The 22,441-nt window shown below is 37.3% G+C and overlaps 1 protein-coding gene across 2 annotated transcripts; it reads right to left on the bottom strand.

Moving 5' to 3' along the window:
* Positions 1–551: 551 nt before the first annotated feature.
* eva1ba (eva-1 homolog Ba (C. elegans)) lies at positions 552–20,329 on the bottom strand. 2 transcript variants are annotated; one of them, XM_058403128.1, is made up of 4 exons: positions 20,202–20,329; positions 3,470–3,584; positions 1,765–1,857; positions 552–1,648 (listed from the first exon to the last, which is right to left on the bottom strand). In XM_058403128.1, exons 3-4 carry the CDS (start codon positions 1,829–1,831, stop codon positions 1,203–1,205), a joined length of 513 nt encoding a protein of 170 aa, XP_058259111.1. In that variant the 5' UTR covers positions 1,832–1,857; positions 3,470–3,584; positions 20,202–20,329; the 3' UTR covers positions 552–1,202. The 2 variants fall into 2 exon arrangements, with proteins under 2 accessions (XP_058259111.1, XP_058259101.1); XM_058403118.1 differs by lacking the exon at positions 20,202–20,329 and adding an exon at positions 10,394–10,742.
* Positions 20,330–22,441: the final 2,112 nt, after the last annotated feature.

Raw genomic sequence — 22,441 nt, 5'->3', positions numbered from 1 at the left:
TGTATCTTGATCCCACTTCGCTTTCAGAATCGTTATTTCCCTGAATAAATTAATTAATGTCACTCTCTGTAAAGAAACTAACTGTCAAACTTTGTATACAGATTCCCTTCATTTTCTGGGACCATACGTAATTGGGTTGCTATGATTTCTTGGCTGCTTCAATCAGAAAAGAGTAAACAAAAACTGTGGAGTTGAAACTATGTCAGAGAGATTTGGTGCAAAACCACCAGAGGGCAACCCTGTATGTTTAAGTTAAGTCTTGTTTGGCCGTAAGCTGATTTCCTTTGTTCATTGTGCTTCTGTGTTTACTGATTAATCACCTTATTTATGTTCCTGTTTTTGAATCCTGTATGTTTATTAGACTCAGTCCTGATCTAGTTATTGCGTACTTCTGTATGTTAGTATTTGCTTTCTTAGGTCATAATTCCTGTTAGTAGATGGTTCAGCATGGCCAATAAAAAGAAAATTCTGAATTTGCATCAGCCTTCAGCCCAGATATGTGATACTACAACAAATATTCAGAATGTGATTGATAATTATCAGACTGAACAGTAATTTAAGACTGTTTATTTGTCTGTTCACAACAAGGACACTGATTTTGGTGTATATAAAAATATTAGCTTAAGCAATGTCTGATCTATGGAATAAAATGCAACACCAGTGATAGAACATTTGACTAATTTACAAACCCAATTTCCTAAGCTTGGTAAAAAAAAAGAAGAAGAAAAAAAAAGATATATGTCGATCAATAAAAGTAATGATAGGTAATAAACCAATGATAGGACACCAGTGTCAGTATAAAATGTACGGATGTGATATAAGAATTTATTGATGTAATATAAGACTCTGCATAGTACTAACAACACTATTTACAAATAAGGCAGAACGTGTAAAAAAAAAAAAAAAAAATTAAAAAGCAGAACAAAGGGCCTAGTGAAGTGATGCAAATGGCTGACCACTGGAGATCATAAAAACATCATTGTACAAAACCTGATTCACAACCCTGAAAAAGCTTTAGGGGAAATGTGACTTTTATGAGTGCATTTTAAAAATTGCCTACGAGGATATGCTCAGCATCTATATGTTCTTGTGCACTAAGTGTGCTTGCCACTGTTTTACATGTGGGCTCTTGAACACTCTAAATACATTAGAATCCAAGATTTTCATTAAAAGTCTTGTGCTGGGAGCATTATTAATGAGTGTTAATAGTAATGCACCCTTCCAATTGTGCTGGTTCCTGTGCCCAGGATGTCTGGTTGTCCATTTCTCCAGATCTCCCTGATGATCCTCTCTCTCTCCTCTAAGCGCTGGGCACGTTCCAGCTCCTCTGCTGAGGTAAACACATTCACATTTCCATCCAATGTGCTGTGGTGGTTGCCCATGGGGATCTCTGTGCTGCAGTTGGTAATAGTAGCCTCCACGTCTCCTACTTTGTCCTCATTCTCTTCGTCCTCCTCATCGTCCTCCTCATCACTATCTTCATCTTCATCATCTTCACAAAAGTCCTTCAACTGTTTTCTTTCTGGACTGGGTGGTGCAGGCATAGCACGAGGCTTGCAGGAAATTCGTATTACTAACAGACAGAGGGTAAGCACCAGGCCAAAACAAACACCAATGACGAAGTAGAGGCCAAACTTCTCAGGATTATCTGAAAGGTGAAAATATATACATATAACTGAACTTGTAACATACAGTATACCGGTTGATAAAGTGCAAGAAATCATTTATTGATGATTGATGATGAATACTACTAATAAAAAAAACCTTTTATGTGAGCATAGGCAGCAATGCTGTTGCTCAAAAGGTCCATCTCTTTCCTTTTAGCGTCCATCCTGGCTTTATCTTGAGTTTTCACACCTAATAGGTCAATAAATAAACAGATTAATAACATTTGTAAATGTTATTTCACAAAACATATTTGAATTTATGCTTACATTCTGGACAAGAGAAAATCCAGCGTGGAGCCTATCATTGAGACACTGGATGTGAGGGATATACCCTTGATAGGATGCTAGTCAGTCACAGAGCATCATGCTCATACACATTTGACCTACACGAATTTATCAAAGCCACTGTGCTAACCAGGATGTTTTGGGGATTGGGAGGAAACTAAAGAACCCAGAAGAAACCCACACATACACGGAGAACATCTGCTTTCACCATGTCAACTTCCAATATGTGTTTACTTGAGTCCTTAATTCACTGCATGTGTATGACTCACGCCATTTAAACGCAAGAACCCACAAATGCATAGTTCCTCTTTTATTAGGTGTATTTAACTAATCTCACTGATAGCTGAAAGAGACACACAGACTGTCCTGAATGTGTCCCAAACACTTATCTGTGACCATCTCATTTAGAGCATATGGGTGTGGAATTTGGGGATAAGGCAGACAAAAGGGACTTTGTCAATTCATATTTTTCCAAGTACACAATTCTACAGACCACTGGACACAAGTGAAACATTTTTATTGCGGTCATGGAGGTCACTCTTGGCAGGAGCCAAGAAAAGTACTTTCCTTTGCAAATCTCCATTAATCGTAACCTGTGTCTAGAAGGCAGATGAATGCTTATTTGCTGGCTGCATTTTTATTTCTGGACACAGTCCACTGGCGCATCCTCAATGACATACCCCTGTTTAGTCAATGGATTGTTTGGTTCCATTGTATTTTAATCCTGTACAGGCAATGAATCAATTTCCATATTGTAAACATGCTTGAAAGTGTCGTTTCCTATTAAGAAATAAAACAACACCCTGCGTAAGCACACCCTCTTAGGCTGTATAAATGCTAAGCGCTTCGAGCAATTTTAGCTTTAGCGAGTCAACATGTCTCCATTCCTTTCCCAGTTCTATGATGGTAAATTTGGCTCCAGTCCAAGCACACTCCTAGGAAGATTACGTCACAGGATATGCAGCTTTGGGTCATGTGGTCTTACTGGCAGAGCTTTTAATAGGGGGTTATCGAGGACTCTGCTTGCTAGGCCTAACCAGACTTCCTGTGTAACCCTCACACACATTTTCCCCATCCATCAGAATCACATAGCATTTCCTACTGACTTTGGCCCTTCTAACCCTACTCACTATTGTTTTCAAAGCTCCTCATTGCAGTACATGGATGGAAAGGCACTGGGGCTACATTAAAGCAATACTGTCAGGACAGCAAATAATCACTATTGCATCTATTCCATTTTAATTGTATAGTGCTGTTAACAATGTACATTGTCTCAAAGCAGCTTTACATAGCTTTATCTATGCATGTAATCGTACAACTGTAATTATATAAATGTATATTTAATTACTCTTATTAGATCAAATTTCTCAGCAGCTTTGAAATAAAACTAACTGATGTGTTTCATAAATCACACTTAAAAAAATATGTAGAAGAAGAAAGAAAGAAAGAAAGAAAGAAAGAAAGAAAGAAAGAAAGAAAGAAAGAAAAATCACAATTAGCCAGTCATAATGTCTTACCATGAACAGATGCCAGAAGAGTATGTTCATTATATAGTTGTTGGGTTGCTTTAAACTTGGCCTTTCACCCTGTCTGGATCTGCTCCTCCAGTCTCTGATTGCTTAGGTCCTTTGACTGGACATAGATAAAATAAAAAAAAAAATGCACAGTTATCAGACTACACCACATTCAAACCCAGTTGAGGCAAATGCAAAGCAAACAAATAATAGGCTCAGTGCTAGACCTGTGGACACAGAAAGTCAGGATAAGCCTGAGCCTAAACTTACACTAAGAACTTAGTCATATGAATATGAAATAAAATATTTAAAAAAAAATATTCCACCTTTCATATTCCAGAAAATGGTAGATGAAAGCTTAGTAACATTTTCTATAATGCAGTGAATAACAGTACCACCATTTTCCAGTTGCCAGTAATGTGGACAGAGATACAAATCATAGAGCAGCAGGTTCTGTAGAGAATCTGAGTGCTGTTTATGGTCTGGAGTGGAGCTGCCAGCACAAGTTGGTTTAACTGAGCCCTTTGGCTGTACTATTCAGATTTGGATCCTGCTGACTCTTGAAAATGCCTTTGTTCCAGTTTACTCTGTGTTTACTTAAGTGAGAAGTCACCATTGCAGCAGGAGAAGTGGAAATTCCAGGTAACAGAAGTCAAGTATATCCTACCTTTTTGAATGTGTATATTCTCCTAATTAGGATGGCTAGAAAATACACATAAGTAAAAATAACACACCAGCAGTTTTCCAATAAAATTCCACTCAAAAATGGAAATACAGCATGAACGAGAAATAAATATCAAATATCAACATTTTATAGTCTTTCAGCATCCAGTAAGAGTGCTTCATGCAGACACACCTACTTGATAACTCTGGCACAGAGAACCACTAAGCCTCTAAATCCACAGTTATGACATGTACTCCCATTTGTTTAAAAGGCCCTGATGAAGTTTCTGTTCATTGCCAGGCACTGTAATACTGTCTCCAGATCCTGAGGTCTTTTGTCTCCTGAGGTAATCAGAAGAGTGTGGGCAGATTGTCGTCATCTAATCAGTGGTGTCTATACTGGCACAAATACTAGCCTACAACAGTGACATTGGAGGCATTACAGAATATGCAGGAAACCACACAAGTTAAGTGTTCAGTAAGCTATTCATTGAATTTTAAAGGTTACCTGATTAGACATTGTTCCATCTGGATTTTATTAGGTAAAAGGTCACCAGGGCTCCTGCATAAGCCTCATAGCAAAAGCTGTATTAGTGGTTAAAGTGCTTAAACAAATTGCTATTCATTTATTCTTTCATTCATTCATTCATTCATTCATTCATTCATTCTTTAGTAACCTCTTTATCCTGGGCAGGGTTATATAGCATCTGGAGCCAAGCTTGGGAACACAAGGTGGCTGAATTCACTTAGATTGGAACATCAGTATATTGCACGGCACAATGCATACAAATTCACAGAATTCAGTGAACACAATTCACTTACTTGCATGTTTTGGACAATGAGAGAATACCAGAGATCCTAGAAGGAACTACAAGACTACAAGAGAACATGAAAAACCCTCCAGATAAACAGTAAACGAAGCGCAGGATGGAACAAGCAACAGTAAAACTGTTGGGTGGCAATGCTACCTGCTGCCTGACCATACCAACTAGTAAACTGATTTTTTTTGTAATCAAGCTAACTAACTAACTACAGTCATAAAATGGTATATTTATATATAATTTTTTTCAGTTTGTATACTTGTTTGCCAAAATTATACACATTCTTCCATACATATATTACATACAAGTTTATATAAATAATGAGGGAATGAGGCTACACTCCACAGGTCTATTAATCCTGCCATATTGTATTGGCTGGAAATCATAGCTAGCAGTACCCTAATCCTGGGTGGTGCCCTGGTATCTGTAAATGAAAGATAATAGCAGTCAGAGCATTGTTTAAAGTCTATCAAAACACTCATTAACCTTCCCTGATGTTTTGCTTGAGTTTTGTTTTTCCCATGGGAAGGAAATTATTAACAGACCCCCTGCTGCCCAACCTTCAGCTGAAAAACAGAGGTATAGTCATGCATTTGTCTTGGTTTGACCTAATTTGCTTATCCAGAACAGATGTTGCTACAAGGTTTAGAAAATTGCTTAACGTTGTAATGCAATATGCCTACTCTGATGATTGAAAAGAGAGAAAATATTTAAAAGAGTAAGCTTGCTCTACTCTACTGGTGAGACCACTGTCAATTCATTAATTAACATTAATTGACATTAATTCATTTGCTAATATTAACTTGACAAAGTGAGTCTTCTTCATAACAGCAATATATTAAAAATCAATATGAAAAACAGATGTGACCAGGGTACTATCACTATTCAAATCACGTCCAAGGCAAACACGGAATAGGTTTGGGGAAAAGGCCAGTCTCTATTTTGGATACTGGGATGTTTGCTTTGTGTGTGAAAGGAGGAGCAGCAGGGGAAGTCCTGGGACTGTCATATTAGGTGATATTTTTCTGCTTCCCACAATAAGAAGACCACAATAGCATTTCCTTCCCCTCAGTGCTGTGACTTTTTATTTATATGTGCTCTATACAAAACCAAATATATCTAGCTACATTTTTCTTTCACTTATCTTTAGACTTTTGGATTTGGTGTAAATTATTAAGTTGTCCATATAAGTATAAAGCTAAGTAGATAATTTTAGCCATAAATTGTTTGTGGCCAGCCTCGAAAGAAGATGTTTTCCTTCTTTAAACCACAGAACAGAAGCTCCCCTTTTTTACAGATGCTTAAACAGAGGGCATAAATCATTCAGAAATGATCTGACCACATGACTCCCACACAGAGCCTTGGTAAACATGATGACTGTGGATAAGTGGAATTTACTCAATGCATTAGAATGGTAATTGAATTTAAGAATCATGGTGATAAGATATTTAGTCATTCTTGGAAATTCTAATGCAGTGAAATCACCCTGCAAGCACAGTGAATTCTTTGCTTTATTACTGCAATGATTGACTTGCAAAAGCCATGGTCCTACTGAGCTATTAGAACTGAAAATTTTATTTGTATTATTATTAGTGTTTGACCTCAGGGAACTATCACACTGGAATGTATATTAAACTCAACTGTACTTCCTACCCTAACAAAACAAAATATGAATTTGAACATGCAAAGTCAGTATGGCTGAGATTCTATTCAATATTTCATTAGAATGATGTTGTAAGAGAAAAAAAATCTACAAAAGGTGTATGAATGGTTATGAACTGTCCAGCAGGAGACTATTTGTGTCCATATCTGCATGTAGTCTCCAATGACTTACACAAGCCAGTAAGGATCATCTGACCACCAACTGTGTCCAGAAGCTTTCAGTATGTAAGAAACAGCAAAATGGAAGTTCAAGCTTTCACTTCAAACCACATTGGTGCTGAGGGTGACTTTCCACTCAATAAACCTGGACACATTTCTGCAACACAAAGACAGACTGTTTTACCTGCAAAAACATTCAGTAGAGGCCCATGGCAGAAGCATTAGCTTCATGATTTTCATTTGAATGCTTTTACAGCCCTGGCTACTACTGACTGGAGAGAATACAGATCATGCTGCGCTGGTGGTTTGTAGTGGTTCCCGTACTCTGAGCTCTGCCAGTGACTCTCTTGTGAGGGTGGTATTTCACTTGGAACCAAGTCAGACATGTGGTTGCCATCAGCTCCTTGACCCTTACACACAAGATGGAGCTGACCCTGAAGCTGCATGCCAGCTGGGTGAGCGGACACCAAACTAATACTACGAGACTACTCTGCTCTTTAATACACTTCTCTTCAAATGTATATAAAGTGTCAGTTTGCTTACATATACCTCTGGGTTATTAGCTCCCTTCATTTGAAGATAAATTTTTTTATTTTATTTATTTATTTATTTATTTATTTTAAATTTAGCCTTTATTTTACCAGGAAATGCACACTGAGATAAACAAAAAAATCTCTTTTCCCTGGTCAAGATAGGCAGCAACACAGTTTGCGCAGGTTTAACAAATAGCAGCCATACATACAAGCATACACACAAACATCATACAAATGAGTCAAATTACAATATAATCAAATGTATAATGAGAAGAGGATCAGTGTCAATACATAAATGAATTAAATAAAGCACCTCCAGCCAGATGCTTCTGTCACTGGGCCATTTAAAATAACTTCAAAAGCGTCCAAAGAGATCAACTCCTAGCAGATCTTAGCAGATCTGGTCTAATATCAAATAGCTGTCTAGATGAGTGCTTATGTGTTTTATTGCATTATTGTTATTGCATACATGTGACTTTTATGAACAACAATTTATCATAGGAAATTTAATATACCTGGTATATACCATACAGGATGTTAATAACAATTTAGTGGGCAATGTACTGTGCAAAGACTCCATAGTACACATTACATGGATTGTGATACAATTATTTAACACTCTTCAGTAACTGTTTTATCTTGATCAGGGTCACATTGGATCTGGTGCCCATCCCTGGGAGTGAGGCAGAAATACCCAGTGTACTGACAACATGAACGCACACATTAACATGATGGGACATGATGCACACACACATTTACATCTGAAGGAAATTTGGCATTGTCCACCCAAAACCAGAATATTTTGGGAGGTGGGAGGAAACTGAAGAACTGAGTGGAAACCCATGCATAGAACAAGGAGAACATTTGCAGAAACTCAACACAGACAGTAACCCAAGCTCAGGATCAACGTGAAAACCCAGATGCTGAGAACCCATGCCGCTACTTGCTTCACCACTCTGCCATCTGATTGTGATAGCTTTTTTTATTTTAATTATTTAAAATCTTATATCTAATAGATTGTGGTCAGTCAGTGGCTCCATCAATGATAGATCTTGCGGTCTGACATTATCACACATCTAATGAGAACATAAAAACACATCACTCTCTTTTCACTCCATAAAGATAGCTAAGGATATTAGCAAGTCTTGGATAGGCTTTGCATTCCTCAGTTTTTAAATCCCCTTGGAGACTTGTAACCCAAATATGACATAAATGTTCCATCAGTCAAATAAATATTTATATTTTCCCATCAATTTCTACACATGCAAATGGAGGACAACAAATATTATGAAGAAGGCTACTTTAAAAAGCTGTGCATGGTCTTGTAGTCACATTTGCAGAGTGAATATCAGGGAAAAGTAATCTTTGGGGGATGCCTAGACCCAAATTCCACAAATAGAGCATGAGTTGAGTTGATGCAGATCATTCACTCTGCATGGGCCACAGAAAAAACACAACAACATAATGGCTGTATTATGCACAGCTTCATATTAATGTACAAAGTAAAACATGTGGTCTGCCTTTCTCATGGGTAAATACACATACACACACACACACATACATATATATATATATATATATATATATATATATGTGTGTGTGTGTGTGTGTGTGTGTGTGTGTGTACTAGATTTTTTAAACAGATTATTGATGTATTGATGAAACAGTGGCAATGAAAGAGCAATAATTCTTTCCTTCATTTTTTGTCATTAACTGCTGGTCAGGGTTGCAGTGGATCAAGAGCCTATCCCAGGAACACTAGGTATGAGGCAGGAACACATCCTAAATGGGATGCATCACAATGCACCATGCACACACTGTGAGGAAACCAGTGAACGTGATGAAAACCAATGTGGACAAAGTGAGTACATGCATAACTAGACAGAGAGAGTGGAGGCATAAAGCTCAGGATCAAAACAGAGACCCTGGGCTCTGATGCAGCAGTGTAACTGCACCTTGACATTTACTGTGTGTTTGGATTTCTTGTAATGAAGAAAAACAAAGTTTGGGGTATGCTAAAAACTGGCTTCAGGCTCAGAACTTGCCTCCAAAAAACAAGGAAGTTTTGGGCTCACGGTGATCTATTAAATCTATTACATTTTGATTCAAGGAATGCTCTTCTGGTTCTATTCAACTTTAGTCCAGAATATATATTGACATGAGTCAGACGAGGCTGTACAGATGTCAAGATTTCTGCTTCTGCCAACCCAGGTTTGTCACATCATTGAAATCTCACTCACTGTGTGTATGAATGTGAGAGTGTATTAGCAAGAATGGTGCTACTGGAAGGAATTTAGAAAAGCAGTTTAAGAATAAGAACTGATCTATGGCTTACTGAAATCTGCAGAGCGTGTTAAAATCTTGCACCAGAGACAGATAGAGCAGGCAGTGTGAAATCACACAGGATTGGGGTTAGGATATGGGTGCTTCCAAAGTTGGTTTTGGTATAAGTCACCCATTCCAAAACAAAAAGCAGATGTAGAGCTTATCTTGACTTTTTTGTTTTTTTATCAAACAGTTAATCATGAAAAAAGAAAACAAAACAAACAAAGCCTCACATTTAACTTAAATAAAAGTGAATAAAAAAACTGATGCACATTTACATGCCTCACCTTCTGATCTCCTGTTCATATTTCCATATTATTAGTTCAGATATATTCTGAACAGGCAATATCAGTGTAGTAAAGTTGTAACAGCTTAAAGTAGTTAGATGCTGAACCCACACATGTAACTAACATTCTGAATAGTTTTTACCAGTTTACAGAAATGCAGTGCTAAAAATAACATATATTTGGGCTCTGTGTACTGAACTAAGAGAGATGATGTGAACACTGCATTTGCAAAGATCATCTCATATACATCAGTTGTAGTTTCAAATCTCTGAATTAACATCATAGTGTGTTTTAAGAATAGAAGTGAAAGGTCTCCGTGGCACAATGTTTTTTCCATTCAGAACAACAAATAATGTTAGGAAAATGATGTTACATTCATGCTGAACTATCTCTAAATACATACAGAATTAACAACAACATTACACTAACATGCCTCGAGAGCCAGTAGCAAACTTGAAGATAAAAACATTCACTCACCGTAGAATAACTTTTTACTTTTATTTTTTATAAATATCCAGCAATTTTTTTTTCATAAAGTTTTTGATCCAGATCTAATTCCACACATTTAGCACTCCATCCAAACACTGTAGTGTTTCTCCTAATTGCAACCATCCAGCACTGTTGAATACACTCCTAGTGAAACATCCAATCCATGATCTTCTCTGTTCTAGGTAAGCATACTTGAAGTGTTTAATTTTGCTTTCCAAGAGCCCAGAGGTGGTGACTTCCTCTAGAGGCTAGACCGTATTGACAGATTTCTCTCTTTTCAAATCGTGCCTTACAAACAGCAGGAAGAGTGTCACACAGCCAGTGAGACAGCAACGGGAGAAAAGGGGAAAAAAGGAGGAACAGTATAAAAATGGGCAGGGTTTGGGAAGAGGGGGAAGGAAAGCAGGGAAGGGGGAGGCTTTCTGTGTTGTTAAGGAAACAGTTAGAAAAAGAAAACCAGAGACCAATTAACTAAGATTTTCCACACTGAATAAAACTTCACAGTACAAGGGAATGACTAAAGCATTGACTGAAATGGGTGTGTTCATGTTCAAATGTATTCTGAAATGCAAAAACACAAGCTTCCTTTGTTGTTTCCAACAAAGGCTGTATACATTTTCTCTCCATCTGCTTCAAGCTGCTTCAAGCAACAAGTATGTCTCTGTAATGAGCAATCAATATCAAGATGAAAACATACTCTAGTAAATTGGACTATCCTTACGAGAGCACAAACATTATGAATAAAAAAATATCCTTAATAATAATAATAATGTTATCCTGGCATTATATTAAGAAGCATTTAACTTGACTGAAAACCTACAGAGAAGTGTTAATCTATGCATATCCCCTATTTCCCTCCTGATCCCCTATTGTCCCCTATGTAGGTGTGAGTGAGACATGAAACCTGACCATTCTTGCCTGAAGTAAGTAGCTTGCATGCATGAGCAAGCCCACCTTTACATCACTCTGAGCTACCATAATTTAAGCTCCACCATTTAAAACAGTCTACGAAGGTCAGGAATGTTTCTTATGAAGATCATCAATCATATTATTTTATTCCTTTAAAAATGCTTAAGGAATCTGTAATGTGTTTGTAATTGATGACCAAGTTACAAGAAAGTGCAAGATCTTACATTTTATTGGTTATATGAATTATGGGAAGACTATATTAGAATAAACACACAAGGATAATAGTAGTATGGTCCTATCAAAACACCTTCATTTCCTCCTCAACATTTTTTCTGGAGTTTGCAGTCAGGTTATAAAAAACAAGAAGAAGAAAGGAGAGCTATGAGAACTTTGGAGAGCTCTACTCCATTTGTTCCAGTAGAGACATTTCTGGATTTCTCACTTCCCAATCGCATTCTAAGTTAAAGCTTCTCTTGGCTGGCAGATGTCCACTTGTCCCCAAGGCTGATTTACACTCCAGTAAAAAGCTAATGGGGAGTGTGGGGTAGGGGAGATATGAGATAGTCTCTGGGATTTGTGGGCTGTCATGGCGTACTTATCATAAACCCAATGCTCCCTTTTAGAGTCACAGAATGATTGCTTGAGCATTCCTTGTATCTTGACTCAGCTGATGAATATGGAAAGTGGTTTTTGAAAGTAGAAAAAAAGAATATTATCTTTCAATACTGTCTACCTGTCTCAGTGAGAGATATAACGAGTGGTGGAGGTGGGAGGTGAAACAAGACAGTACTTGTTCATGAGATTCAAAAACCAAGGTGAAATGAGGTAAATGCTTAAACGGTGTATAGGTCTTAAGTGAATGTGTGCTTTAGTTAACACTTTCAGAGCAGCAACATATAGTATGGGCTGACTAAGATAAATTGCTGCTAGGTGTGCATGATACCCTGAGATGGACTGGTAATCTCATTCACTGTGTGCCTCATTGCTCCTGAAACAGAATTCATATTCCCAAAACCCTGACATGGATCAAACTGTTTTTGAAGATGAATAATGTATAAAATATTATAACAGCATAAAATTATTGTTCTCAGGAACTGCAGTAAAAACATTTAATCTCAATGATTTAAAAGACAGCTAAATTAAATTAAATGGACAGCAGTTTATTCATTAGGCATGCGGATAAACATACCAGACCTGCACCACTACAAACTAAAACTCTAATCAACTACTTTTCTGCAAATTGACCAATATAATTGTGAGAGTGTAAGAGTGGAATAATAAGTGTGGGTTAGTAATCTTTGCGAAATGCCATATATTTGTTGAAGGCATTCCATTGCTCTACTTAAGAATGCACACATTTCAAAATATAAACACATGCTTTTCATGACTCGCCTCAACTGACATCGAGATTTCAACAGAAGTGCTAATGATGTGGGAGTTTGAGAAAATTCTAACCCACAGCCTGGCTCTTTGGACCGACTTATTAAAACAAACCCACCCCAAAAAAAAGATATCTCTCGACAGGTACAACGGAATACTTCTTACATAAAGAAGCACCAGTCTCTGACAATTAACCCCTCTATCTCTAGCAAGTCTTTAAGAAACATTTGGGTGGATGTGTTATCTGGAGGAGGTCCTGACAGAGGAATGGAACCTTTAAGTGGAATTCATGGCCTGGTGTTCTTAAGAACACATAAATATGTTTTCCACTCAGATGGATCCCTTGTTATTGTAGAAGGAGAGTGAGCTAGTTAAGAGCTCCATGCTGATCTCCTCTCCAGTGCTGTTTTTGGTGAACGTAGCACTTCCTGGCATGACTACTAGGAAATCGAATGCAGAAGGAGAAGTCTGTTTGGTATTAGATGGGAGGGCTAAGACAGGAAATCTCTCAGGGGGACCGATGTGGTCTGTCCATGTTCGGCAACGCTCCCAGAGCACCAAGATTGGACCAGTAAAAGACTTCAGTGTTCTTTTCCTTAACTGAGAGAGGAGAGGAAAGGGGGCTGAAGTAAAAAAACTGAGTAAGTGTGATGATGGACAGGGAGGGGCAAGGGGCAGCAGGATTACTTCAAATGTTCATCACCTTTTCAGGCAGGCATGCTTCTCCTGTGTACTGCACTAAAAAAATGAAGTATCTGAAAAAAAAGAAGAATACACACTGACTAGATCTTTATGCAAAATGACAAGGATTGGGCAATGAAAAAAAGAAATGAATGTCACAATCAATCAAGACAGAAAGGATTATTTAGCTAATTATACTGTAAATGCATAGTCCCATAAATGTTATGTTGCTGTTTAAAAACCTTTTTGCTACTAAGCCATTAAGAGAATTTAACGAAAGTCGGTGCCAAAAATTAAAACTAAAACAGCAATTACAGATAAACAAAAAGACATGGTCCAGTTTCTGTAGAGGATAATTGCAGACAACAGTTTGAAAGAATGGCCTCTATGTTCATTATTGTCAAGAACCACAGACTTCATTTAAACTTAGTTATTTTTACAAGGCCCAATAAAAATTCCAAAATGAATCATATTAAAAAGCTTATTCTGTGTGTGGAAAGACATAACCATTTTTGAAGAATAAAGCAAGTCTCTTGAGTATATGAAAGCAGAAATATTAATAGTGCCTAGACACAGGACCAAACAGGGAGAAGCTACATTAAGTAATGTTACCCATAGCTCGATCCAACATTCAAATGAGCTAAGATCTATCCCGAAATTGGCTAATTCTAATTTTCTCTATTCTCGTGTACTGTTAAATGAGCGTTCAGGGCTAGCATTGCTTCGCATCTCATATTTTTTTGGTTATTTTGCTTTGCACTCTACAGTTTACTTTTGATTTTCTCTTTTAGCCTTATTGTATATCACAGTTATTTACATATTTTATTGTATTTACATCATTTTGCTTTGTGAAGCAAACCTGAAACCTTGTGAACCTTGCATTGCCTCAATGTATGAACTGTGCTATACAGATACAGTTGCCTTTTTGCCTTGCATTTTAAATACAATAAATTTCCTCACAAAAATATCTCTTTAGCTTCTCTACATTTGAGAGAAACCGATAGATTTTATGGAAAACTTTATGTATGTGCATCTTTCATCAGTAGTTTATACTAATATAACAGTTTTAAGTCTCTGAACTCAAAGTATGTTGACCATGTGCTGTTTTTTCCAGTCCAGCTTCCAAAAGATTCTTGAGAAATGCCTGAGCCTGCTGACATATGCAGGTTTATATTTAACAAATGACATTCAAACATTTGCCTTATTTCAAAAAGTGATACTGAAAAATCAACCTCCAGATTCTTTTTTTCCCCAGTAATATATCTTAGTGAGACCTGATAGGGAAAATAAAGTGCTTAAAGCAGGGACAATTGGATTCTTCTTAGTGAATATGAAAATCATTAGAGAATTCTCTAAGGTATATAATCTTCATATGGTCTCCATGGTAGCCTGCACCTTACATACCAATGATGGCCTTTTAACTCAAGGTCATATGTTAATACAATTGGGACTCCTAAATGCGTTACTCATAAATGTATTTTGTGAGCTTTGTGGTATAGGCAAAATTTGAGCATTAGATCCTGAAGCAAAAAGCAACTGTAATTGCTACTTTATTGGAAAAAATAGCTATCCACACATAAGTGATATAGAAAATAATACACTAAGATGGATTTAAATTGTACAAGGTAAAAAGAAAAGTGTGACATGTGCATCCATAAATGATCATGCATTCTAAGCAGACAGTGGTGCTGCAGTGAGTGGGAGGCTTGTGAGGTTGATCCATGCTGTAGGTCACAGAAAAAAGAGGACTCTAAATCCCCCCCCCCACACACACAACTTAACCACAACTGGGAGTCACTCTGTCTGGTCCAAATGGAAATCCCAACCATACTGTGTTCCTGCATTCTGATTTGGTTGACATGTAAACATGCTGGTCTGTCAAAAGCAAATTAGTCCATGTATGTTTTGAAACTTCCCATGCTCTCTTGTTTGTTGGAAACATAAAGGCCAATAAAAATGACATTTTTGAAGACTTATCATAGTTCAGAACTCATTAAAAATTGAGTTTTTATTGGCCTTTCACTGTTTTTTAGGTCATTATCCTCATTTGTGAGCTAAAGACTTCCTTGCTAGTTTGTTTGATTAATTTTCTCCTTTTTCCCAGCAACGCAACAGCTTATACTGTATTTGTCTTTGAATGCCTACATGATAAGAGCCCATGGGCTGTCACTGCTATGATGGACAGAGCACAAGCTGGGACACACTTCTGCCTGTTATGACTTCATAGCTCAATGCTCACTCACAAGGGACATGAGCTGACTTTCTAAGCATTCTTCTCTTTATTTCTCTATTCTAACCTCTTTACTTTGTTCAACTGCTTCCTGGTTTCTTTTTCTTCTGGAAAGGATGCTGGGCCTTATTATATATTTGTTTCTTTAAAAACACACAATCATTTCCAAAGATACAATGTACACTATGTAAATGTAGAGATTAATGTTCTTGCTGTCTTATTTCATATGCTGAACTGTTCCAGTTGCTGTCTTGAAGATTATTTAGACAGTATATAGAGTGACCCCAGAGTTAGAAGTTTCTAACCAAAGGTTGCTGAGGAGAGCAACAGAAAAATGTTTACCCTATGGTCATGAGATTGTATCTCATTGTATTGCCTGAATCCTGAACATGCCTCTCTCTTCCCTGTCTATAAATGCAACACTGGACAGTTGTGGCCATTGTCAGTTCATGCATGCAGAACAGGGCAGAGAGATTTGCTCTGAATGTGTTACAGCAGTTCGAAAAGAAGTGGAGCACATGCTAGCTTTATTGTGATAGTGGAGAGTTACTACAGTGGGTGGAATTGGCAAGACTAAATTTGGGAGATAATAGAGGGGAAACACCAAATAAGGATGAGAAAACAGTTTAAGATTATAAGTGATCTATTCCTAAATTACAATCATCCCAACAATCATTCAGATTTTTCAGAAATCTTTGCACTAGTGAAAGTTATGAGAGAATAAGTGCAGTGTAGCATATCTACTATTTTCAGTTTAAGTTTAAGTTTCTAATCTAAGTGTTGCTTTTAACACATACCACACTGTGCTCTATTATTACTAGATCCCTTCTACTAGATCTAACGCATTAGAGGAGGAGCTACTATTCTAATTTATGATTTATCTTTGAAGCAGTGATGAGAGCTGTGGCTGTCAGATCTGTGATCATGATAATAACAGGGACACACCAACCTGAGGATAATAGGGAAGAGTGAGAGGAACAAGGCTAGCAACTTCACTGCATTAGAGTGCTGCCCTTCCCCCTTAAAAACCAGGCAAGTTAGAACTCAGACAAAAAGCAGTGCATACATGCATGCACAGACACACACACACACACAGCTGTGAGCACCTGGAACACCTCTGTGTCAAGCTGTTGTAGTGACCTCGCTCATCACGCTGTCAGATGCACTGCCGGCCTTGCCCCCTTCCTGCTGGCTACCTCTTCATTAAAACAAACATGCTGTTGGAACTGGATCCTGCTCGTTCAGTTGTTAACCCTGTACAAATCAATAATGGTGGGGTTAATGTCCCTTGGGTCCTTCTCCTTAATTAAAACTTAAGGACTCATTAGTAATGCTTGGCAAGTTTCTGCAGCCAGATTCTGAATGCCTAGGGACTTGCTGATAAGCAACATAGTAAATGCCTTTCTGGGAAAGCCTGGGAAGCTATGTTTTAGTCAGTACTGACACAAGAACCATAACCGTGACATATACTTGCTATTAAAATCTATGTAAAACTTAAAAAAAACAACAACAACAAAAAAACCTAAAGCCACATCAGCAATCACAGAGCCTCTCTGACATGCATGTGTGTGTTTTTTGTTTAAGAAATGTTTTGCAAGGTTGCAGTAAACTTTGAAAAAGTGAACTGTTGTGTGCAGTTGAAATGCTATGCAATTCAGTTAATTGTAGGGAGCAAGCAATTACATTTACCCTGGATACAACTTTAACTTATGATTATAATTCTAAAGGAGAAGTAACCTCAAAATGAGGAATTTCGGGGAGTTTTGTTGTTTTACATGCTGGCACAGCACCACTGTAAGCATTATGCCCCAAAACCTGAACTCTGTTTCTGAATATACTCCTTCTACTCCCTCTTGCATGCAAAAACACTATGTACATGTCTGTAATACCAAGAACGCTTAATCATTAGTTCCCCTCTATGCAGACTGTGGCTCTTCACTTATCCAAGCAAGTGCTAACATGTTTACCGCTGGTCCAATTCTTCCACAGGTTACACAGTTCAAGAGATAATGCTTATTCATGGACTTACCAATATATGTTAATTATTTGTTATAATATTTTGTGGTTAGGCAAAGGCCATGCTTAGGCAAATTTTGTGCTTTCTGGGAGTCACTGTTATATTTTATTAACAAGGGAGCTCTGAGAGTTTCATTTATACTGGATTTGAAAGTAGGCTACATACTAAGACACGAAAACTACAATAAGAGAATATGACGTGAGCTTGCAATAATAACTAGCAATGCAACTTGCAATTATGTACGAAATAGATGAGAAAAATGTTTAAAAAATAATAAACATATACACGTTAAACAAACAAACAAATAAATAAATGTAGTAAAATTTTGAGTTAACAGAATTTTGAAAAATTCTGAGCTAAAAGTGAACAGATTTTAGAATAAAAGAAAAAGAAAAAAGTTATTGATGCAAATGATTTTATTTTATTATAATTTATAATAATCTGACATCAAGTATTGTTCTATACATTTAAAAAAAATCATTAGTAAGTATGAACATTTCTATCTATTCAAGGAAGTGTTATTTATAAGCATAGGAATGTATAGGTATGTACTTTTTGACATGCCCATATCAGTAGTCTAAAGCACTTTGTAAAAATTTCAGCTAAGCTATTTTCACTGCAAATAACTCTAGCAAGCTCCTACATCGAGACTGTAACCGAACCAAATACCGCTGTACATATCTAGTAATAATCACATACTTTACTATGTACCTTTTATATGAGGTGAGGTATGAAAAAGTTATCACTTGTCATTATTACTTATTCATCTTTGCTACTGAATAAAGTGATACAATAAATATTATTATAAAAATTGTACTCATTGTTTCTTCGTACTCATCGTTTTTTTCTAACACCAAACCAAAATAAATGCTAGCCTTCTGTTCACGTTAGAAGCAGTTTGGGATTGGAAAATCCACTGGCTAATGTAATAAACCTCGTGACATTGGAATGCACAAGTACAGCTCCCTTGAAAAAAAAAACATTTGTTTTGCGTGTATTCTACGTTTGTTGTGCCAGTCTGTTTACACTGATTCCTTGGATTTTGGAACAAAACTCTAACACGCCATAAATAACCAGCACTGTGAAACCTCTTGAGAATTTGTTTTGTCACAATGCAGCATTTCTTTGTATGCTTATTTACAGGGATTCTGCAATCACAAAAACAGAAATCAGACAGACAAGTTACTATTATTTTCGGATGATTATAAGAAGTACCACATTCACTAAAATAGTCATACGCTATTTTATACAAGCACTTTTTTTTAACACTCATCACAAGCAAGCTGAATTTCATTAGTTACCTCACTCATCTGAGCCAAGAACAGTAATTGGGTTTTAGGTCATGCTGCCAAATTGGTGAGATTTGCAGATTCAGCACTCAGGACTGTAGACGGCTCATTAAACTCAATGACCTGCAACCAAATGTACTTGGAACAGGGTTGTGTGAACAAAAGAAGTGGTGGAATTTGATCATCCCGCTAGTCAGTGCAGGCTGTTTTGCTCCTGAGCCAAAGCAAGCTCTCTTTACACTCTTCATTCCAAATATGCAGTTGTGGCTTGAGTGTAACGAAGCAGGAGTGTGGAGCCCCCAGTGGTCTCTTACTATAGAACCCTGCAGATGGTTCCACTCACACGCTGCCGAGAGAAGCCCCTTCTTATCATCTGTTACGCATCATCATGACACATGATTCCACAGGCGTATAGAACAATGCTGGTATGAGTATGGAGAAAGAACTCATTCATAAGTCGATTATTTGTGCTGGTGGTGTCAGCTCTGACCAACATGATATTATCAATATAATTCACAACTTGCTTTATGAGAATGACAAGTAATATGATAAAGGGCAAATGCATGGAGGAATTCTGAGAACTTTCAGATGTCTCACAGCACTAGTGCTGGTAGCGAGGCAAAAATGAACACTGAGCCAGCTGGAACTCAGACAAACTCCCTCATGCATCACTGATCCCCAAACGCACTGGCCCAGCACAGCTCAATGCCATGTTTCCTCCCGAACCATAACATGCACATGTTTATGATTCATTAGTCATAAGCCACTTGAGGGAATATTTGCCTCTAAGCTTTGCTGGAAGGATTAATATAAAGTTTTACAGAAATGCAAAAATAGCATGTACAACATTTCATACGTACTCCATAAACTTAAAAGCTTCTCTGTGAACGTCTTAAAAATGTGGACTTTGCCCTCTCTGATAGAAAAACACCAACATCTAACTAAATTTACTGTTATATTCTAAAGCAGATATTCATGAAGAATGTCTTATAGCTTCAAACGTTGTAATATAAATTGTTTATGCATGACTGTTTCATGATTTGTAATTCATTGTGTATATAATGCAATTTGAATGCTTCTTATTAGTGACTTATGGTACCCTTGCTGAACCCAGTTTGAAATTCAAAAATATGGAAAAACTCGTCAACTTACTAATTTGCCAGAGATCTCTAGCTCAAGAACATTTCAACTAGGTTACATCCATACAAACACCACAATGAGGATAAATCAGCTGGTTTTCTTCTATCATTCCCAACAAGTTTCCCAACAAATTAGACAACAAATAAATACCTTATCTGTCCAACTTGAAAGGTTCATCAGTCCTAAATTCTTTTTCCTTTTACAGTCTATCAGTCTTTTTCACTCCTTCACTCCCGTCTGTTCACCTCTCTCTTTCTCCTGATTGGCTGCCAGGTCCTCGGAAATAGTTCAAGCCTAAAAGGGAGGCGTGATGACACTGGGTGTATCTGAGTTGGTGTATGATGTATAAGTACAAATTTTCCTCCAATTATGATCCGACACCCTTCATACAGCGTCACCTGGGAATTACTATTTACTATTTTTACTACACTGTCACAGCAGTTCAAGAACATCATCTTAAGTGGGTTTTTTTCCCTTGACGCAATTATCATATTTGTCTTCATTTTCCGCCAAAACAGTCCTATGTACTGTAGCTCTACGATCATGTACAAATCCCCAGGGTAAAAGAAAACCTTTGAAACATGAGGCAGTGATTGGTGGATTATAAATTAGTCAAAAAGCAAAAAGTAGCTGGGTGAGTGGCTGCTTTAAAAGATGTGTAAACACAGCTGACACTTTGTCTAAGAGAAAAAATAAAGGGAAAACTTCCTCCCACCTGCCAAAGCTTATTGACTCTGGCATTTCTCCAGCGAGGGAAAAAAGTCATCTCTACAAGCCAACAGAGTTAAATGATATTCCAGAGATGTTCAGGGATAGGCAAAAAAATACATATCCCCAGGTTATAACATACCACAAGAAGACATGCATGCACAATTCTTTAAATAAGTGATTACATATGTTAGACTGAAAAAAAAAAAAAAACTTGTTCTCTCTTTTATTAGCAAAACAAATCTCTGTCCAGGTAAACTTTGATTTTACCAGTTTATAGGAGAAAATATAAGGTGCTCCTTTTGTTTCTAAACAGGGTTTCATGTTCACAAGTGCTTACCTGCTAAACTGCCTCAGTGTAGAGAAAGTCTAGTCAGGTGTGGAGACTCTATATGTGTTCTTAAATCCAGAACAGAAGTTCCTCATACTGCCTTTAAAGCACATTTTACACAAGTACCATCTTTCAGCTCCAAATTCCAGGCAGAAAAATACAGTTCAGGGCTGAAACCAGGACATGAAAGCAGTTTAACAGATGTTATACTTAAATTATTATTGCTCTGGTGAGCAGCAGGGGGGCGCTGCTTTTCCTACTACACAATATCAGATGAAGTGTTTCCATTTTCCCCCAGAGGAGTATTACATCCCAATCCTGGTATTCCTTTTTCATGTGCTGACTAATTGTTTGTGCATTTGCTCCAAATCCATACATGATTCAAAACTTGCTGTTTGATACTGATTTATGACTGTTTTAGCCTCCAAGCTGGCTCAACGTTCTCAGTCTATTTTATCTTAATAACATATTACAAAAACAGCTTAGGTAGACACAAGCTACCTAAAAACCCGCCATATTTGGTAGCTGGATTTAATTAAGGCAGGAAGAGATTTTATCAAACTAATACTGGAGATCTTCAACAGATCCCTTACTGTTGTCATTTTTTGCTTCTTAATTTGAACCGTCTGTGACTTCCAGAAGTTCTCTAAAGATATATCGTCCCCTCTGCATATTTTAAATATGTGCAATAATTCAGGAAATTGGGAAAATGTTTTTAATTTTTCCAGATTCAGCAACCACATCCCTTTCTAAACATTAGCATAAGCCGAACAGTGTGTACAAAAAGCACACTCGCACGCACAGCACACAATGCATATAAATCCATTCCAAATTTCAACACAAATGCATTGTATTATCAAAGATATCATATTTCAGCCTCCATTCTTACTGTGCTATCCAGGCACTCTGCCCAGACAGGGGGAGTTTACAGACTACAAACGCTGGAATATAATGTATGTATTGTCACAAACATGTACCTCTAAGAAATAGTAATGCTAATGCCTCCCAGGAGATATTCACCCTATTCAGTGAATTTTAATGGTCATATTTTAAACGACAATATAATATTTGACTATAAAAGGAAAGGGTATTATTATTTACGGAAAATCAATGTGTTTTGGAGAAATGTGCAGCCTGTGGGCCCTCAGCATCATTGCAAAGGCATGTTTTCAATGAGTCACACAAGACTATGATTCCAGTGTCTTCAGAGACACGGCCTTCATGACAAAATACTGATTTCTCAGGCTGAGCCGGGACAGGCTTATCCTCTTGTTATGGTTACAGAGATTCCATAATATTACAGAGGCTCTGAGATCTCTAAGTAATGTGTGATTACTTAATACTCCGGTGT

The sequence above is a fragment of the Hemibagrus wyckioides genome, linkage group LG01, assembly GCF_019097595.1.
Source record: "Hemibagrus wyckioides isolate EC202008001 linkage group LG01, SWU_Hwy_1.0, whole genome shotgun sequence".
NCBI classification, from domain to species: Eukaryota; Metazoa; Chordata; class Actinopteri; order Siluriformes; family Bagridae; genus Hemibagrus; species Hemibagrus wyckioides.
The sequence above is the reverse complement of the archived record's forward strand: the minus strand, read 5'-3'. Positions and strand labels throughout refer to the sequence as shown.

Bases quoted from the DNA above. Each gene is read 5' to 3' on its own strand.
- eva1ba (XM_058403128.1), bottom strand. From the start codon at position 1,831: ATGGACGCTAAAAGGAAAGAGATGGACCTTTTGAGCAACAGCATTGCT. The intron at 1,649-1,764 runs GTTTTTTTTATT...TTCACCTTTCAG, and splicing joins TGCCTATGCTCACATAAAAG to ATAATCCTGAGAAGTTTGGC.